The sequence below is a fragment of the Pelecanus crispus genome, chromosome 2 (genome assembly GCF_030463565.1).
Source record: "Pelecanus crispus isolate bPelCri1 chromosome 2, bPelCri1.pri, whole genome shotgun sequence".
In the NCBI taxonomy this organism is placed as follows: domain Eukaryota; kingdom Metazoa; phylum Chordata; class Aves; order Pelecaniformes; family Pelecanidae; genus Pelecanus; species Pelecanus crispus.
The window spans coordinates 58106760-58127551 of NC_134644.1; the positions used below are offsets into that span (position 1 = coordinate 58106760).

Genomic DNA, 20792 nt, shown 5'->3' on the forward strand with positions numbered 1-20792 from the left:
TCTAAAATGCTTTAAAGGGAAGGCCTAGATTTGAGGTCTAGTACTCAAGAGGTAGTCATTTTGTAAAGGTAAATTCAGAAGTCCAGGTTGAGAAAGTGTTCTTTAAGTCAGCAAAGCACATATTTTAGTGAAAATGGCAGAAAATTAAACTGATTCAAATTTGTGCCTCGTGAGACATTCAGATGAAAAGTTACTGTAGGCAAAAAATTTGATTGTGACCTAATGACTGAATGCTGGAACTACACTACTGTTAAGCGTTAACACAACTTGGTGATTTCTTTCCTTTCTTGTAGTGTAAGAAGTTGTTTGAGCCGTCTCAAATGATAAGACAGTTTATCTAGTTACCTATGTCAATTGGTACACAAGGTTCTGAAAGCCTGAGACATGAAAATCATTACATGATCTTTCACAATCAGTATAGGCAATCCTCCCTCTCCTCCCCTAGTACAAGGAAGACAGGAGGAAGATAAGTGACACGATTTGGGGAAAGCAGAACAAAATCTTTACTCTTGAGAATTTAGGAAAATATTGTATAAACAAGTTTAATTCATTACAAGACAGTCTTGACTTATGTATAGAAGCACATGTGTGAATCTGAATTCAGAGCCATTGCTAAACAGAGCCGTTTATTGCAGAATTGGTAAAAAGCACTGACAGACGAATGATACAATTTTTAAACTGTAATGTTAGATACTTACAGATCTTGGTTTCATGAATAAATCCTCTGACATCAGTGAGATTACTCACAAACACAACTTGAAACCCAGACAGACTATAAAAACTTGTAGACTTCCCATATAACACGATTCAAATGCTCACCCTCAGATGTCTAATTAACACCTTTATACAAAGTGAAGAGCACGTACAGATATCCTTACCAGGAACAGGAAAACCACCTGACTGCAAAAGTAGTTACCAGTTCTGCTGACCAGAAGCATTACCCCTGCAAAGTGTTGCCATTAGAAAAATGGCATTAGAAAAATGCTATGTCTCGATGCCTTATTGCCAATTCTAAAGAGAAGTAGCTTGATATTAATTTTTAAAATCTTGTTTTCACTGATATTTTAACATTCTAAATTGTTTTACAATTTCATTGTAAAATAGGGTGTCCAAAGTCTCAGAGAAAAATGAATACTCTTATAAAGTCACAGCAAAAACCCAAACCTGAACTATCTTTGAAGTATTACAGTCCACAGCTTGGGGTAACTCCCCACCCAGTGTGTTGCCATGTTACACAGAATTGTACTCGGCTGATTTAAGCTATCTTACTGTGATATCAGCACAATGTAGTAGCAATGCAGTTCACTGATAAACATGGCAGCAAACAGCAACAAATGAAATTAAGTTTTTTGCTAGAAGAGAGTTATTGAGTTATACAACTCCTTTACAACAACTGAATGGAAAGTCAGAGGGACTTGACCCACAAACACAATACAAACAAAACAGAATGGAAAAGTACATCAATCCAAACTTCTGAAAAAGGAGCTAAATGACTTACCTTAAAGTCTAAGTAGTCTGTTGAACAAAGAACAATGCCCATATTCTTAGTGTGTTCATTACAGAAGAATCCCTTCGTTAACAAGACACAGGCACTATTTTGTTTCATGGGCTCACGAAGAAAGGATGTATTTGTGCTGTACTATTTATCATCAAATCATCGATTTCCAAAGCCATACTGTTACTATGAAGTGGCTTCATTAACAAATGAGGAAGTGATATATCCTATCTCCATTAGAAACATGTGGGGAAAAAGAATGTTTGCCATATGGGAAAAGGAGAAAAATCAGTGAGGGAGTAAGTGCTTAAGCTTCCTGGACATCATAGCAAAAAAGGCAAAGCTTAAATTGGCTTTAAGTACATTATATTTATAGTTCTGAACATGTGTTCATGCATTTTACAGCTATTCAACAACAACATTTTGAAATTTTACTGTAATTGCAGAATTTCTCCTAGAAGCCAGAAAGGTGAACCATTTTTAAGTTTTTGGTGCAGTATGATGAGGTTAGAAGTTAAATACATCTACATTTTAATTCCTTGCTGATTCTTGACCAAATTATTGGAGTCTTTAGCAGTATGATGTACTTATAATTGTTGGGTCATATCCTGAAGTGCACTGGAGCAGCAGCTTAACAGATGGCATTGTGGAAGGCCTGTATTGACTAAACAATGCTTCAAGATTATTTCCTCAATTCTCTTTCTGGAACATTTACCTTCGTTGATGTCTGACACCCAGTTCCAGGAGTTAACAGTTATTATACCAGAGGAGGCTGGCTTTGATCCCTGGGTCAACTGCAAAGCCAAAGTGGAAAAATGCATCTTTGCAAGGTGCAAGGGCAGCTGATATTGGCTACTGTATAAGCAGTCCCACCTCTAACAGTCTCTCTTCTGTCAAGAATCCTTTTCCTTTCCTTTCTCCTTTCCAAACCCAGTTTCTTCTCATGTCTAACCGGGAACACATCATAGCTTTAATCTCTTAAATAACATTGTATCTGTTTCCCAAGATCACCAAACATTGCAAAAAGTACACTGCACTGAATTATGAAGCAAATAGTAACAAAAAAGATGACTCCATTAAGCACCCTGTAACTTTTTTTGTGAGCTTTACAGCACCTGACAAGGTTTAAAAAAAACAAAAGGAAGAAAACTTTATACTTCACTTTTCACAATGACATTGATTAATTCTAAAGACTCTCCACAACTTGTCAAGTCATCTCAGTTTTGCTGGTACACGTTACAGATAACGATACTGATAGCTGCCATTTAAGGCACAGTTTTGATTCTGGGATGAAGATTTAACCATTCTTGATATCAAGCAGGCATTATGTTCTCAGTTGTCTGAGCAGCCTTTTTGGATATAATACTAAAACAATAAGGTCAACTGGGGGAAGACACAAGTGACAAACTTTAGATTGCGGTCATGAAAATGCAAGAGACCAAACTTGCACGTTTTGACATGTTAACCCCTCTTCCAGTTTGAAGTTGTTCCTGAAGGTGGTATTAAGCGAAGACATTTAATGCTGAAACACATAAAGAAGTATATAGGACTATTCTACCTCAGCAAAAGACAAGTTACTAAGAACAGTCTAATGTGATTCCCTGTGCTTTTCTACCTAACCATGCTTCAGGACTACAAAAATACGTCTTCTGTGAAGTATGTAAGAAGCTTAAACAAAACATGTTTTGAAAACTGAACTAATGCTTTCATTTATTTTTAAGTGAGCTTTCACCCTCTACCTACTGCTTAAAAGCCAAGATCAATAAACAAATAATGATACTTTCCACAGAAATGTAGATATCTACTGCAGGCTTAACATGGCATGTTAAGAGCATGCCTGTAGCTGGAACTATTTCTTATTTATTCTAGATGACAATATTCACTACTGAATTTTAAGAATGGATCTTCCACATATAGACAAGCTCTAAAAAAACCCCTAATTGTTTTCCTCTTCAGTATAAAAATATAGCATGCATGCACACAAAACAAGACTTCTCCAGGCAAAGATGCCTGCCATAGGTAAAACTAAAAAATAATAATAAAAAAAAGGTCTTGTACAGATAAAAAAACCAGATGCTATGCATGTACTAATGCCAACTGTATAACAAACCTCCATTCATTCTACGCTATTCTAACAGGCGGATCCAGAAAGTACATTTGCATTTAATCTTGATGTTTTATGTGCTCCTTAGACTTAAATTGCCGCTGAAACAGACTTGTTGCTATAGTTCAGAAATGTCTAATTTTGTTCCAAATAAGGGATTTTTTTTAAAAATACAAAAGCAAATGATTACAGAATTATGTTTATGACTCAAGAGCTGGTTCAACAAATTAAACTTTCCAAAGACAATACATTTGTTTCCTGAGATGGCTAAAAGTCACGTTCCAACTTCATGTTACACTACAGTTAACAAAAAATACTATGCACAAAATCAGAGATTAACTACAGCATACAAGCACATTTACAGAAGTCACCTAATTTCACTAGTACTATTTGTGTTAATGTGTACACCTTAACAAAAGTCCTAAAATAATCTTTATACATTACAAAACAAGGGTTTACAAAACTTTATTTTATTTCCAAGTTACTTCATTCTAAAAATGTTGAAACATAAAAAAATACCATTTACTAAAGGAGTTTACAATAAAACGCTAACAATCTGGCATGGAAGAGGTAAAATATGGAAACCTGTTTTAACAGTCACAAATCAGTCGCTGGTGATTAAAGAACACTTTGTTCTTCAAAGCTGGTAGGCACTTCCACGTAGCCAGAAATGTAAGTTTTCCTACCACTCCTTTTCCCTCCCATACATAAAAATATCCAATGCAATAAAAAAAAAAAGTAGGATAAAAGGGTGGACATGTGATCAAATAAAAGCATTATCTAAGGTCTTGATTATGGTTCATCTTGTGTAAGTGTAAAGATTTTGTCCCAAAGTTTTCCTGACAAGATGGAGTTATTTGGCCTTTAAAAGTGTTAGCTGAAATACCTCCCTTTTTTACCAGTATATGTTGTTTGCTCACTGCTGTATTGTTGGTTTATGTCTGTAACAGAAACTGGCTCTAGGCCAGCCCATGGGTCCTCAAGCATTGAAGGTCTGTAATAGTTTTCCACATCATTAGACACTCTTTTCTCTCTGCCATGCGCTGTACCAAATGGAGTAGATGTCCTGGGTGATTCCTTTGGAAGAAAACCATCAGGTAAAGAAACATTTAATAGACTAATTCAAACTAAAAAAAAAAAAAAAAAAAAAAGTTTCCTTCTAATGTAGCAGAGCTTTGACGCTGATCATTAATGATAATTACTACTCCTCACCTGCATCTTCCTCAGAAAATATTAACTTTATTATACTTTTAATTATGAGTGATGATTTACCAGGATAAGAAAAAAACCCTAGTCTTCTCCAAAATACTTGCTTACGTCACTCTGGCACAGAACTACAGAAAAGCTCCTCATGCTATTTTTCATAAGGTGCCTAAGTCAATGACATGTCTAACTCAAAAGCTGAACAACAAAATACGGAGTTAGAGACTGAGGAAAAGTTGATAATGTTTACAACACCAGAAGTCAGATATTAAGTACTTATAGATTGAACACAGCATTGTAGAAAGTAAATGGCTACAAATGACCTGAAGAACTTACTGGGAAAAACACCCTGTTTTAACCAAACTAGTGTTCTGTGAGATTTGAGAACAGATGACTTTCTTTGATATACATTCTGGATGGTAATAAGTGATTAAGCAGATATTGCATAAAAGAAAAACCTTTTGCATGGGGCTTTTGATATTTGATTTAAAGATCAAGGACCACCACGATTGCTTCTACAAACCTGCTACAAGTAGGCAACTTAGAGAGCTGTGACACAAAGGAAATCACTATAACCTTTTTCTTCTGTTAGCATCATCCACTGTTCTTTTCCTCAGATTCACTTTCCTAGAACGTGAGGTTTTGTCTAAAGCCATTATTTGTTTAAATTAGTTTGTTTTAACCCAAGTTAAACAACCTATACTACAGACACACAATAGTTAGTTTCCAAACATGCCTGTTACATTCTGTATGATTAGAACAACAGGATTCCTTGAGGCTGATTATCAGCCTCTGACTTTGTAAAGGAGGGTAAAAGCACTGATTAAGGGCTGCTTCCCCCCGCCTTAGTAAATAGATGATATGAAACAATTTCTGGGTAAAACTGAGAAATGGTGCCATACAGGGAAGGCCCCTGTGCTAAACCAGAACAAGATTCCACTAAAAACTGCTTAGTCTTGAACCTATTTCTGAAAATACGCTGCAGCAGGAGCCTGCTTGTGTCACCCCAGTAAGTACTTTTCTAGAACTCCTGAAGCTTGATGATAATGGATACACAACCAAATGTGGGCACATCCATGTCTTATTTACAGGGCGCTTGTTTCTAAAGATTCATCGTAGTACTATTAGGTTATGCAGACAAGATGATGATCTCAAAATTGAAAAATTACTGAAAGGTAGAGATACTTTATTGCATCAAAACCATGACAGTAAGGTCAGAGAATTATCTCAGAATACATCTAAAAACTTTCTAAGGGACAAGGACTTTCCTAGAGCAAGCCAACATGCATCAGCAAAAGTGACATTTTCTCAAGCACTCATATTTAGTAGTAAAGTATTAGTACACAGTACATTCTATCTTCAACATAAATAAAAAAATATTAACTCTCTAAAACACCATGTTTAATGGAGAGCCTGTAACTTTGATATTGTAAAGCAGTTTGAGTGTGGAATTTATGTAATGTTATGTCTAATCTGCAGTGCTCAAAAGAAAGCTGAACTGACATAATGATCTACAGTATCCAGTGACAGAACAAAATAATTCAATGGTAAGACTCTTTTGGATGGATTTATTTTATAATATTAGATTTCACTACAATATAATACAGGCCATCAGTAACACCAACATTTTTGCATGTTTGAAACCTAGGAAATTTATTATTCTGTAATACAAGATTTAAGGCCTTCAACAAGTGTTAAATTTAAGCATGTAGATACTAATTTTTAAAATTCAGAATACTAGACATTATATGCTTTTTTTTACTTTGTATTTTCTTTAGGGGGAAAAAAAAAATCAAACTGTGATTATTCATATTACAGCCCTGTGGAAAAGGAAAATAGCCCTACCTGTGCAAGTGAAACCATCCTGTACAACAAAAACTGTTTGGTGCCAGTTCTATTCTCAACACGTTTTTTCCAGATAACAAATCGCTCTCTACAGTAGGGAAAAAAAAAACCCAAACAAAAAAAAACCAACCCCAAAACTTTTGGTGCTACTCATTAACGTGTTACTGAATAGGGTAATACTGCCTTGAAAATGTGGACAGTCACTCCCTTTATCAGCTTTCTTCACCTGATGTAATTTTAGCTGCTAGCAGATGCACAGAAACACAGAAATCATTATACCATTTGACAAGTTTGGTTTTATATTTTTTTTTACTTTCTGTAATAATTTTCAACCCATCACCACTAACTAGCTACTGCTACTAGCTAGTTCACTAACTCCTGCTGAGTGTAGAAAGGGAAACACTACCACTAAGTGAATTCTAAGAGGCAATATTCAAGAGATAAAACAAACATGTTTTCATAAAATTTAAAGCAGATGCATCTCTGTGGAAAAAACAGAAAACTCTGTAAAGCACTGGCCACGTAAAGGTTAAGTCAGCCATTTAAAAAAAAAAAAATCAAGCATACTGTGTTTTTCTTGAAGTTTTCTGTTCATTTCAGAACATGAAAGTCTGCAAGCACCAAATGAGCACAGAATACTAATAACATGTCATTAATAGAACACTAAAGTGAATATAAACTGTCTTTTGGATTTCCTGATGAGATTTTGAAGGGTCACTTAAGATTTTCATTTCAAAGGTGACAGTAGCATCATAAATTTCAAAACCACTGTAGTTCTCTCAACAATAGCATCTACAGAAGAGAAGGGAACAATCCACATACCTCAGAAGAAATTTGATGTTTAGAACATGCAAAAAATCCCTCTACCTGAATCTACTCACGGCCTCACAGGCTGAGATTCTTGTTGCCCATGACGACGAGGAAAATGGGGACTCACGTTTTATGAGACTCCCTCTGTGATTGCCTCTTATTGCCCTCCCAGGCAAAACAACCCATGTGTATACATGTAAAAGTACACACATACATATTACCTTAGTCCTGGGCAAAGCTACAGACATATGATGCCTTCTAGTCTTAGTAAGCATCACCATCAGGTCAATGCTCCTAAACTACTCACAAGGTCTGCAGAAGGAAAGGGGAGAAGGGAAAATGTTGTGATGATCTGTGACTGGATTCAAACCTTCTTTATGTCAGGTTTCTTACTTAAGCCCAAGGATGGAGCCTATGAGACTATTCCTGCCCACAGGTCCTGACATGAAACAGTTCTGAATAAAACTGGAGGCAAAAGGATTCCTGCATATTCTTCTGCTTAGTTAATTTAAGGCAGGCTTTTAAAAAACATGTAACTGAATACCCAAAGAGTGATCTGAAGGGAAATGTCTAGACATCGGTGACAGAAACCATCCCTCCAGATTCTGCAGCAGAAACCCCGCATCCTTTGCCTTTTCAGCAGGTACAGAGGTTAAGCAATATGTAGACTTCCACACTGGGAGAGCCTTTGCTGTTGTGTTGAAGAAAATGTATAAAGTTTGTAATAATCCCCTTCCACCAACTATGAGATTCCTTAAGATAGTTATCTGCATCATAAAAAAGTAACCAAAGACTATTTTTCAATGGAAACGTGACTATGCAGTGCAGGCACATTAAAGTTTCATTGATCTGTACTACGATTTGACTTCATTATTACACTTTAATCCTTAAAGTGTCAGTAAGACCACCTGAAAATTTTATCAGTGTTTGTACTGTATGTGTCATTTGTTACACTTTTAAGGTTTCTCTAATATTGCATAAAGCCAGCAACATAAAGTCGGTATCATCTCAAGAACTGTCATCCCTATCTGCACTGCCAGTCACAGGCCCCAACTAAGCCATCTGAAAAAAGCATAACTCACAGAACCTGCTGTTGATAGCTCTCAGGAAAACTACTTTATATAAGCTAAAGATTTCAGTGCAATGCAAAGACTTTAAAATGATACTCTATTATCCCAACAGATGCTCTTATTTCTGCTTAAAGGAGCCTCAACTTAATTCTCTTTAACAGAGCACTTCTTTTCTCTACTCGTGTCCCAGAAAGCTGTATGTGTGATTAGGGCAGCTTCCATGACGTAAAACAACGCAGGCAAAGTAAAAACACACAGCACCTCGCCTCTGTGTTAAAGAAAGCTGATCAAAGGGAGGCACATACAAAGGAAAGAGGTGTTTGCTGCAGTTGTGGGTGGTGCTTAATCTTCTCCCTGCCTTAACACGCCAGAGTAGGAAGAGAAAGAAAGCTACACTCCTACAAGTCCTTGCACCTTCACAGCAGGCCTCAGCCAGGCCTGGGGCCCTCTCCCCTTTCCTGATCACACAGCTGCCTGAGCTAGGGTCTCTCCATCCTCTCTATGGGGCAGGGGGAAGACAGAGGTTGCGCAGCAAGTCTCGCTCTCCCCTGAAAATCGTGGTGGAGGGGAAGGATGCTGCGCCTCGTCGCAAACCCTCGGCGTGCTCTCCCCTGCGGGCCGAGGGCCCCGCTCAGCAGCAGCTCCCTCCCCGCCTCCCGCCCCCGCCCCGCTGTGCGGAGGCGCAGGCCTGTCTCCCTCACCGCCCTGCCCCATACCTGGTAGTGCCTCTGGAAGCCCCCGGGCGAGCGCTTGTGCTGCTGCGGGTGCAGGGCAGCTCCAGCCGGGGATTTGCCGCCGTAGGGAGTCGGGTAGCGGGGGCTGACGCTCTGCGGCCTGCGCGGGGTCTGCCCCCCCGGCGACGGGCTCCCGAACCGCCCGCCGCCGCCGCCGTGGAAACCGTGGCCTCGGGGCGAGTGGCCGCTGCCGTAAGGCCCGGGCCGGTGGCCGTAGGGCGGCGTGTGATGGGGGCTCCCGTAGCCCCGCGGCGAGGGTGGCACGGGGCCTCCGCCGGAGGGAGGGCTCCGGAAGCCGCCGCCCGCGTACGGAGGCGTCGGGGGGCGGAAGCTCTGCCGGTACATGGCCCGGGCCGGCGAGGCGATGGCGGAGAGGAATAAAACCTGCGCAACGGCGTCCCCCAGCAGGCGCCTCGGCGGGGAGACGTCGCTTCTCCTTTTTTCTCTTTCCCCCTTTCCCTGCCAGGCGGCCGGAAGGTTCCGGGTTCAAAACGTTCCGGGCTCAAAACGTTCCGGGCCGGGGAAGGCGAGGCCAGGGACACCCGGCTGCCAAGGCGGGTGGGCTCGGCCTCCGCCGGCGGCGAGGCGCTGGTACCGGGCCGGCGGGGCTGCGCCGCGGGCCTGCCCCGGGGACGGCTCCCACCCCTGCGGGCGCGTTTCCTGCCGGTGCCCGGAGAGCGGGTCCCCGCGGCGGCCGGCCGGCCGGCCCGCTGCCGACCGGGAGGCGGGAGGGGAGCGGGCGGCCGGCCCGTCAGCCTGAGACAGCGGCTTGTGGCGCTCACCCTGAGGAATTTTGTGCATTTGCAAGCTGAGGAGGAATAATCTGAAGTAGGGGGGGCTTAGGAGATGTGTAGCAGCTGTGCCTGTTAACTGAAATTCCGAGGCATAGTGATAAACCCCGGGATTTCCGAACTCCCTATAGTTGCAGGGAATGCCCGGGGTGCTGCCCTTGATAAAAATCGCCAAGATCAGCTCTTGCAAAGCAAAGCGAGTATTTGCCTCACATTTCACGGCACTTCAGACGTGCTTATTTGTACCCCTTTCTTGTGTAGTCTTTTAATATACGAGCTTGCAAATACTGCATACGTTACAGCAGTCTCAATTGAAAAGACATGCAATGACATATTTAAAGAGTACTTTAATGGAAGTTGGTTTTTTTTTTTTTTTTTAAATCAGTTTGAACTGTCAGCAATTCTTCAGTAGAGTGGTAGCTCAGGCAATGAGACCTACGCATACAAACTCATGGGAAAACGCTCTCTTGGAGGAGAACTTCATATTTAGCAACATAAACTCAAGTTAACACTGTTATTCACTAGCATTCCTGCTCTGTTCTCAGCTATGTTAATGCCAATCCTCAACAGCTCAGCAAAAAATAGTAAAGATTTTTTTTTTTTATTATTATTTCCATGAGCGCAACAAAGCAGTACTCGGTTTTAGGCCATTGCAATGTATGAAAGTTAAAAAGGGCTTTCAGAACAGCAGCAAACAAAGGTTAGCCAGTAAAATAATCAGAATGTTTCTATGCTTTGTATACCAGTCTTGCTTTTCTTTGGCTTTAAACAGTTGTTTGGGTTTTTTTTTCAATTGTGATAACTAACTTTGTATTCTCAGCTCTCCACTATGTTTTACAATTACCCTGTGAAAAATGGGGCAATATCCTTGCAATTCTAAAATGGAAAGAGACTAAACCTGCTCACATTTTTTTGCTAATCCTTTACTGGTTTATATTCTCAAGAAGACCAATTTTCTATTATTATTATGCACACAAGGAACGCCATGTCTACACAAGACAGGTTATCAACGTAAATATCAATTTGTCTGATCAGTCTTATTCCAGCAAAGGACAGCTTCATTTGATTTAAACCCTTTTCACACCGAACACATTAGAAATACGTATTGTTACACACACGTTGAGTTATACCCGGATAGTTTTGCTGATTAATTTCTTCTTGTTGACAAATCCTAATTGCTTCTAGGATTTTAAGCATCCATGTCATACTTTTCATTACACATAGCATGTCCAGTCAACAAACTCGTCACGTAGATTTGCTCTGTGTCCTTCCTCAGCATTCAGGCCATCTGACATGCAACACTTCTTAAGCCTGCGCTATCCGTAATGCTCATTTTGAAGCAGTCAGGAGTTTCAGCTATTCTTGAGATGCAGCTGCCATCTTACCCTCACAGCATACTTTTCATAAATGAATGCTGAACCTCTGTGCAGGCTTTTTTACCCTATTACAGAGCAAGAAGACACCATGGTGTTCCTATAACAAGCCTTCCACTCTGTCCTAACCCAAACTAAAAATAGTCTGAAAGTACTTAGCTCAAGGAAGAATGGCTTAAAGGTCAATTCAAGCTAACCCTTCCATAGCTATATACAACTGAAGATATAGCTTACAGTGTAAGCAATATTGCTCCTTCAGCAAAGCCAAACTGAGATAAAGGATCTACCTCGTGCGAGTGAGAGGATTTAATGGCGTCCAGTACAGCTGCCTACCTTGTACATGCGGAAAACCGTTGCGGGGATATTTTACTTTTATTCCCTCATGGCAATGTTGTATGTCGCAGTCCGTACACCGAACTGGAGGTACAAGTTTCCAGCCATCAACCATTTGGCTTGTCCACGAATTAGATGTCGCAGCAAAAAAAAAAAAAAAAAAAAAAGTCTATTTTGTATAAATACTGAGGTTTTTACACAGGAACTGGAATTACCACCGCAACACCTGTGAGGCACCTCCCTGTTTTGTAAAGCCCAGCCACCTGCGTCCTGCACGCTAAGGAAAAACAGGAGAGCCGCCCTCTTCTTTTAACCGGGACCACTTTATAGGAGAAGACACCGCACCGCACCGCACCGCACCGCACCGCACCGCACCGCACCGCACCGCACCGCACCGCACCGCACCGCACGGCGGGAAAGGCCGGGACCGGCCCCGGCGGTGAGGCCACGCCCCGCGCCTGCGCGCCGCCCCAACCCGGGAACAATTTCACGCTCCCCGCCGGGCGCGGGCGGGGGGAAGGGGCGGTGGCGAGCGGCGCCTGCGCGGTGGGGCGAAACGCGCACCTTTTCGCGGCGCTGGCTGAGGCGCTCGGCGTTGCCTCGAGCGGCGGCGAAGATGCTGCGCGCCGCGCTGGGAAGAAGGAGCGGCCGTGGCGGCGGGGGGCTGTGGAGGAGCCCCTGCCCCGCAGCTGCCGGCGGCAGCGCCTCGCCGCGCTGCCCCAGAGCCCTGAGCGCCGCCTCGCCTAGCAACGGCGGCGGGGCGCGGAGCGGAGGCGCTCCCCCGGCAGGTAGCCGTGCCGCGCCCTCCTCCTCAGCCTCCCCTCCCTCGCCTCGTTGGGCCCCTGTGCCCGTTCCGTGCCGCCGGGGCTCTGAGGCGGTGCCGCAGGGGGGCAGGGGACGGAGCCGCTTCGCTTGGGGGGGGGCGGGCGGGACCTTAAGCACCTGAGGGAGGCTTCTGCCGCCGCCCCCTCGCAGCCCTGCGGTCCGCCCCGTGGTCTCCTGCGAGGAGGAGGACGGGGCTGCACCGTGCCGGCAGCCGGGTTCTGAGCGGGCTGCCCGCCCTGCCGTCCCCGGCACCGCGGGGCCTGTGGCGCCGGGGCGAGGTCGGGGGGCGGTGGGTGGCGAGCGGGGTGGCCCCGCCGCCGCGCTTGTGGCCGAGGCGGCCGCTTGCGTGGCCTTGGGCCGCCGCCCCGCTGCCCGCGGGGTTGTGCGGAGCGTCGCTGCCGCTGGACTTTGCACAGCGGCGGGGCCGCGCTGCCCGTGGCGCTGGTTCGCCTGTGGCGGGGAGCGGGGCAGCCCCCCGGGCAGCCTCGGCTGGCGGGGGGGGGAGGGGGGGGGGGAAGCGCCGGCTGTCCAGTTCTAGGCCTGATTTTTCAAAGGTTACGAAGCTCTTAACTTCATACGGTTGTTTGCTTGTTTTTTTAATGAAGGAAAATAAAACCCAGCTGCAACAAAGTTATTTTCCTCTGGCTTTCAGATTTCTCTGTTACTTAACAACATAGAAAAATACTAACATTTGCCTTGGTTGCATTAGAATTAGAGGAAGTTTGGAGTTCTGTTTCCCAAGATGAGCATAGCAAGTGCGTCCCTGGTTGGAGTGTGCCTGTTAATAGTGAATTAATCCACGCTAGTGATGGACTCGATTATAACTTGCTGCATGTATAAATTAAAAAGTACCGATTGTGCAATCAAAGTAGAGACAATAGACTTAAGGAGTCATGTCCTCTGGAATTGGATGTAATTGGAATGGAATCTATTTATTTGTTGTTAATCTGCATTGGTACAAAAATATTAAATGTACTAATCAGCTCTGTTCTCAGTAGCCTCTTCTGTGACTTACAAGTATAAAGGAACACTTTTTTGGGGAATTTGACATGAAAATTAATTTTTGTTCTGTAAAACAATCTCTCTGTCTGTTGCTTACTCATATTGTTATGTTAGACCAACCTTGGGACAATATACTGAGCTTAACTAAAGAGTTTAAATCATTGAGAGTGAGTGGATCTATTTATTCTTCATCAAAGTTATTTATAAAAGACACATATGACCATCTAATTTACAGTAAATTCAAGCACCATGGGAATAAAGAGTTTACAAATAGGATATAGTTAGAGCTGAGAGCTTGCTTTTTTCTTTCAGTCGTCAAGTTACCGGAATAATTAAAAACAAAAATACGAAAGAAAAAGTGAGTTTGCATTTTAGAGAATTTAGACTATTGAGCCAGAATTCCAACAAAAAAAGCTCTGCAGGAAAAGTTTAACTTTGGGTATGTGCTTGATAGGAAGCTAGTGAGGAGCGGGGATGGGGGGAGGAAACCAACAAACCAGGAGATGCTTCTGGTCAGTACTGATCAATTCTGATCTCTTTTGTTTGTTTGTGGTGTAGTTTTGTTTCTTTTTGTTCCTGCAATAAGGGCTTTGTGGCACTCTGGTACTCAGGATCAGTGTACAGAACTGCTATTTCTCTGATAGTCAAAAGGCTTTCTATTGTAATTGTTTCAGCAAACTGGTGTCTTGCTGGAATGCAAATATAGGTCCTGTATGTTTTCTTTTGTGAATATCTGTGCTCTTCTAGTTTGAAGAGACTCACAGGTCTATTTTTTTTTCTCAGATTTTCAAAAGCAAGTTTTTGATCTCTCCTCTTTCTTACATTTCTTCATCATTGTGGACATCAGTGTTATTTATCAGCATTAAAAAAACCCACAATGGTCTGTTTGTCTCTGAAACAACAATTGTACTTTCCTGTTCTGTTCAAACTATAGAAGAGTCCAAATCCCTGAATGGAGTGTTAGATATTACCATAATGTGAGTGATATGATAATTGGTAAAGATTCATCAGTCTTAGTGATGCATAAATGCCTATTTATGGGCTAATCAACACTTTACAGGCTTCTTTGAGAAATAGGTTTATGGATTCCTACAACTCAGCCACAGATAGAGAACCTGCTGGCTCTGAGAAGTTGCTCTTGTTCTGGTACTGTATCTGTGAGAAACGTAACACTAAATGCTCGCTCAGGAGGAAACTAACTGAGCCATTGAGTAAGAGAGTGCAGCTTTAAAAGGTGTGGAAAGAATAGAGGAAGGTGGACCCTTTTTAACTAGAATGATTTTTTTTTTCTTTTTTTTTTAAAGGGAGCTGTGCCCTTCAGTAAAGGTGTTGTTTACATATTTTCTGTAAACACAGAGTAATGCCATTGTAAAGCAAACGGTGCACTCAGTTCCTTAACAGACAAGCATATGCTTAAGTGTTTGCTCAACTAAAGCCAACTTGATAAAACTGAAGTTAAGCTAGAGGATCTGTGGTGTTGACCTGGCACTAGCACAAGTATTTCCCAACACGTGGAACTTTCACTGAGGTGTGCAGCATTGAATAGAGGTGGCAGCCTGAGTTTTCCCAAAGGCTTTGAAACGTGCAAAATACGTGACCACTCCTAGATAACCATGTTTTCAACATGCTGCTTGGTCTGCATATTGTATTAAAAAACAAAGTCTGTTAAACTCAAATCCCTCAGGAGTGATTGAGGAAAATGTCTTGAAGGTGAAGAATGGGATGCAAGTGTTCTCACTGAGAGCAGCACAGTGAATGAAACCATTTTAGCAGAAGCCTTGAATTCCCAATGCTGCTTCATATCTCCGGAGCTTTTTAATTATATTTCTACATCCATCTCCTTCTTACCATATATACAGTAAGGTAGGAGGAAGAGTTATGGGGGTGCCTGAAGGGTGGCTCAGGACTGATGGAGGGAATGTGGAGCAGGTGACACAGGCATTCACTGCTGCATGACTTGGGAAATGCACTGCGCTGCCCTGCAGGGTTTGAGGGACTGTGGTTCTCTTCTCCTTCACGTTCTGTAAGGAAGTCTATGCCTGAATTAACTGGGGGGTTTTGTGTGGGTTTTTTTTCCCCACGTTTTACATCTTTCTCTTACCTGGACAAACACCAAAAAGAGATGCTTACCACAAGTTAGTATTGTGTAATTTTTGTGGTGTTATTGGCCAAGTGCTTTTTTTTTTTTTTTTTTGTTATGGTATGAGACCACATTCCAAATAGTAATGAAATTACCATCCACACGGGGTGGTAAAGTGTTTGCATCCCCAGCCTGCAATTAAAGATACTGAGTTAGCAGAAGATAACCCAAAGTCACCCAAGAGATAGTTGGTAAACCTGTGGTCTAGACTATGAGATTGCTTGCTCTGTGTGTGACGCTTATTGCTACTGCTGTTGTTTCTTAGAGCTAGTTAGGCTGGAAAGGGTGAGGGAAAGGAGGAAAGCATTGTGATTTCCTAGTAGTTATCTTGCACATGCAACTGCTATCGAAAGTTAGAGATAGAATGAGTATTTGTTTGATTCATATATTCTGTGTTCAGTTTTGTAACCTCTTTTTTTAAATTGCAGATATTCTTTTTTTGTGTGTGTGTGATGCAAGTGCATAGGTCTACATAGGTCAAAACACTTCGTGAGGATACTGTGATTCACATTGGTCTGCTACCAATTAGTTTTAGTTTGTGTCATTCTAATGTTGCTTGCTATGCTTTTATTGGATCTTTCAGATTAGTCTTTAAAAGCCATATGAGTGTTTGTGGAAGGCACATACAAAAATATCACTAAAAAGTAGCTTTATTGTAGAATTGCTAGGTGTTTAGAATAGGTTCTGCAATGTTAACCATAAGGTCTTCCAGCTTTGAAAGGCTTTGCTAATGTAATAGGTTCCTAATAACCTACCTGTGCAGAAAGCTTTATTATCCTTTATTTGGGGAGGGAGATGAGGGAGGATGATGGGAGGGTGTCATAAAAACAATATTTCAGACTACCAACAAGAAACATATCTTACAAAAAAATTCAAGAGTAAGTTACTGTTTTCTGTTTCTTGTCAGGTGCTAGTGATGTAAAGCCATTGGATGGTGTGAAAATTCTTGATTTAACAAGGTTTGTGTTTTGTCTGTAATTTGGTACAGTCTGTCTAGATGCAAATATTCTGATAGGAAAAACTAAGAAAACCATTTTTTTAAATATTGCAGGGTGCTTGCAGGGCCCTTTGCCACAATGAATTTAGGAGATCTAGGGGCTGAAGTTATCAAAGTGGAAAGGCCAGGTAAGATTTTTATTTATCTATTTTAGATATAAGAAGAATGTGGGATACTTTAAAAAATAGTTGTTTATGTATTTTAAGTAATACATGACAAAGAATGCAAGATTGAAAGCTTTTGAAAATATTTAGAAAGACAATACTACGTTTATTTGGTGATGGTGTGTTTTTGGTGACTGTGTATGTTATTGTGCTAAGAAATAATTAATTTTGTAGCTATTTGGTGGGTTTTTTTTTTTTTTTATTTTGAGCCAGCAGATTTCAAGTTTTGGGAACATTTTACATCTTTGTACTATTTCTGGCATAGTGAAGAACTAGTTATTAGTAGGTTTGCTTATACGTGTATGATCTGTTTGCTGTAGGCTTAACACTGTTCTTGATGCATGTGTGTTTTGATCAGTAGTCTATGCCTATATGTAGAAAAGAGTGTGAGAAGGTTGAAGTCATAAGGTCAGGTAGCTTTTTCAGATATTAATGTACAAAACAGTACTGAGTCATCAGTTCCTGAAGTGCTTTATTCCATCACTCAAAACTAAATTGATTTTGTTTGAATTGTTTGGACTTTACTTAGATTTTTAAATTGGGCTTAGGTGTATCGTGTTTTTGTGTAATGTGGTACGAGGGTTAAAACAGGGTTTTAAGTGTAGTGTTTGACATGCAAAATTGACAAACATACAAATCCTTCCAGCAATTAGTTACATAGGAATTATGGGAAAGGTGTTTTTTCCCATTTGGGAATTTGGAATCTTCAGCTCAGTTCCCTCTGAGCCAAAACGTCTTAGGTAATTTTAAAGAAGAATACATTTTTCTACTCAGGATTAGAATACTGATAAAATGACAGGCACTTTAATTTTGGAAACAGAAACTCCACCTTCTATTTTCATTTTTTATTATTACAAGGAAGAAAGGTAATACAAGCATTTAAAATATATATGTTGTTTGTTAGCACTGCTTTTTTTAATATTATACAGATCTAGTGGGGTTGGCAAGCATTTTGACTCATAAAGTGTCTTGGCATACTATATCAACTTTCTCCTGAGAATAATTGTAATATTCCAGTATAGTTTCAGGTTGTTAATTAAAAATTACATTGTTAGAGAAATCTTTCTTTGGAATTGTGCAAAGTGAACAAAAGTTGTTTTCTGCATGAGGTGATTGTATTTTTAAAGTCTAGGGTCTGATATTCCTGTATAGGTGGAGATGGGAGTTCATTGGAAAAGGGAGACTTCTGAATGTGTGAAAATTTTCATGCTAATGCTGAAAGTGTCCGAGGTTAATGAGCTTCGACTGTGTGCTTTCAGATGCAGAAACTTGTGTAGCTCTTTGAGTCCGATTGGACTCTGGGTAATTGGCTTGATAAATAGAATTAATTTTATTTTTGTGTATTTTAACTTAACACGATGGTAAGTTTTCTTTTTCCACTCAGTGCATGCACTTCTTATTCAAAGAGTTGTTGAGGATTGGGTAATGGTAAAAAATGCTTCATTCTTATGGAATAGCTGCACTTTTTACTTTGTAAGACCATGCAAGAAGAATAACAAATTGCATGGCATTTGGTTCTTTTTTTAGAAATATTCCTGGCATTTGGCTTTCAGTTTTATGCATCATTACGCATTTGAGGCATGTAATTACACCATAGGAGCTGCACATCATGTTATGTATTTTCTCCTTCTTTAAGTTTCCATGTCTTTAGTTGTTCTCTTTTAGTATTATTAGTTTTGAAAAGAGCTGGTGAAGATAATTACACACTTGAGATACATATTGCATTACCTATATTTTATTTTAAATAGGAAATATTGAATATTTGAATGTCTAACAAAAGTTTTGTCACATCAACCTATAGGTCATCCTTAATCACTCACTACTGTTTCAAATGTTTTCACTTTTGTGACAGGGCAGAAGCTGCATCAATTTTATACTATCAGATGAGACTGACAATGGTATTATTCCAAGTATCTAGGTAGTAGGAATGGAGCAATGTCAGTGATTAACTATGAAGTAATGGTTTTGGAGACTTGCATTCCAGCTCTTAGAGTTTTGTTTTGTGATTGAAGGAGAAGTGTAGCCTGAGAATTCTGAATGTGAAACGTTTTAGAATGTGAGTAATAGGCTCTTTCTGTGAGAAGATGTCTACTTTCACAGGAGTATTAATCCATAAAGGACAGTAGCCACACTAGCATCCTACATGGAAAGTATTACTGAAATGTTTTGTTTTGAATGGCTTTAAGTGGTAACATACAGAAGAGATCCCCCCCCGCCCCCCCCAAGCTTCCTGCTTGAACCAAAATAGCTCTCTGAGATACTAAACAGTACAAATGTTGATTAGTAACTTTTATGTTTGTATAACTTCTACCACAGTTGATCTTAAATGGTTGTAGACTTTGTGTTACCACAGTATATAGTATAATTATGACAGTGGTTTTATTGTGTAAGACCAAAGGTCCTTCAGCTTGTTTCTGTACCTATGCTAGTATCAGTCTTCTGTGTTGCCTCACTAAGGAAAGTTTTCACGCATGTGAAGTTAACAGATAGATAAAATCTAGATACTGAAATAGATACAGGAATGTGCATCCTTGCTAGCACTCAGGATGATGATTATATCTGAATTTAAATATAGCTTTAATTCTAATTAAAATAGATTGCCAGTCTTCGTGGCATTTAAGAAAGGTTTAAAATTGGAAGTTAAGCATAAATGATACAGCGACATCAGTGTCTGCAGCAGCTTTAATGCCATCTTGCCTTTCTGTAAGGCAGCAGCATTTCTGGAAGGCCTGGAGGTGGGGGACTGTACCAGCTATAGCAAATGCTTCTTTTTGTTGGTTTTCCTGCAGCATGCAGCTTAATAAGCTGTTGCTGATCAGTGGTGTCTTGAAGCTGTGTCCAGAGTGTTTCGGGAATACCTTATTGACCATGTGCAGTGTGACTCGGTGCAGGGCAAGAGCTTCTACTAAATTCTTCCGGATTGCCTAAAAGAATGGCATTGTACTCTGCTTTAAGTTTTAAAAAAAACCCCCAAACCCAAACAAACACCCCCCCCCCCCCAAAAAAAAAAAAAAACCCCAACCAAAACCAAACCCCAACCAAAACCCAACCCACAAACAAAACCAACCAAAAAACCTGCAAATACATTGGTGTTGTGTGGCTGTATATCAATATTTTAAAGCCTGAAAGTAATCCCAGCACTAGCAAATGCTATGTTCACTTTGCTTAATCACGTTTACTTTTAGGTGTTTTTTTGACATAAATATCCTAAAGTACATATATTGAACTAATTCTTGTCCTGCCTGCTAGATGAAGCTTAGGTGGTTTAAATACGATGTTGGAGGAAAACTTTTTATTCTTTTTATTTGTTGGCAGTGTTATATTGGACGACTACATGTGATGGTATTTCTTTCAGGAGCTGGTGATGATACAAGAGCCTGGGGCCCACCTTTTGCTGGAAAAGAAAGTGTTTATTTTCTCAGTGTCAATAGAAACAAAAAGGTAAATGGAATGCGTATTGAACATCAGCCTATGTTTTCTGTAATTACAACTGAAGACATAACACTTCTTTGTTTGATTCTTAACATATATAATGGAGCAATGATTACATTGGCCTTAAGTTATAATGAATAAATTTCAGGAGAAAAACAGAGTTCTGTTGAACAAAAAAGGCTGCAGACCTCTGGTATGGTGCTGTGGTCAGCTGAGGCAAATTCAAAAAGCAAGAGTGGTCCTGCCAGTCCTTAGTTGCTGGTGCAAATTGTCTGAAAATGAACCCTGCTGAATGTAAGGGTTATTTTATTTGAAGGATCAGGTTTTTTAGGTGCATCAGCTCAGCTGACCTGCATTGGCTGGCAGCTGGAGCTGGAAGAGAGCAGGCATCATACTGCAGTTAGGTTGGCTAAAGGGAGGTTGTGAAACTTCAGGAATAAGATGAAGTTTCATGACATGCCTGAGCTGTTTCGT

General features: G+C 40.9%; 2 protein-coding genes across 2 annotated transcripts in view; one reads left to right on the forward strand and one right to left on the reverse strand.

The window, feature by feature from the left end:
- Window positions 1–4048: 4048 nt before the first annotated feature.
- MPLKIP (M-phase specific PLK1 interacting protein) lies at window positions 4049–9606 on the reverse strand. Its single transcript, XM_075704879.1, has 2 exons — window positions 9244–9606; window positions 4049–4676 (listed from the first exon to the last, which is right to left on the reverse strand). Exons 1-2 carry the CDS (start codon window positions 9604–9606, stop codon window positions 4473–4475), a joined length of 567 nt encoding a protein of 188 aa, XP_075560994.1. The 3' UTR covers window positions 4049–4472.
- A 2768-nt stretch (window positions 9607–12374) lies between these two features.
- The window catches only part of SUGCT (succinyl-CoA:glutarate-CoA transferase), a 336377-nt gene continuing 327959 nt past the window's right edge, over window positions 12375–20792 (forward strand). Inside the window, exons 1-4 of the mRNA XM_075704878.1 lie at window positions 12375–12546; window positions 16633–16684; window positions 16777–16850; window positions 20242–20327. Coding sequence (XP_075560993.1) covers window positions 12375–12546; window positions 16633–16684; window positions 16777–16850; window positions 20242–20327 — 384 coding nt within the window. The remainder of the gene's footprint in view (window positions 12547–16632; window positions 16685–16776; window positions 16851–20241; window positions 20328–20792) is intronic.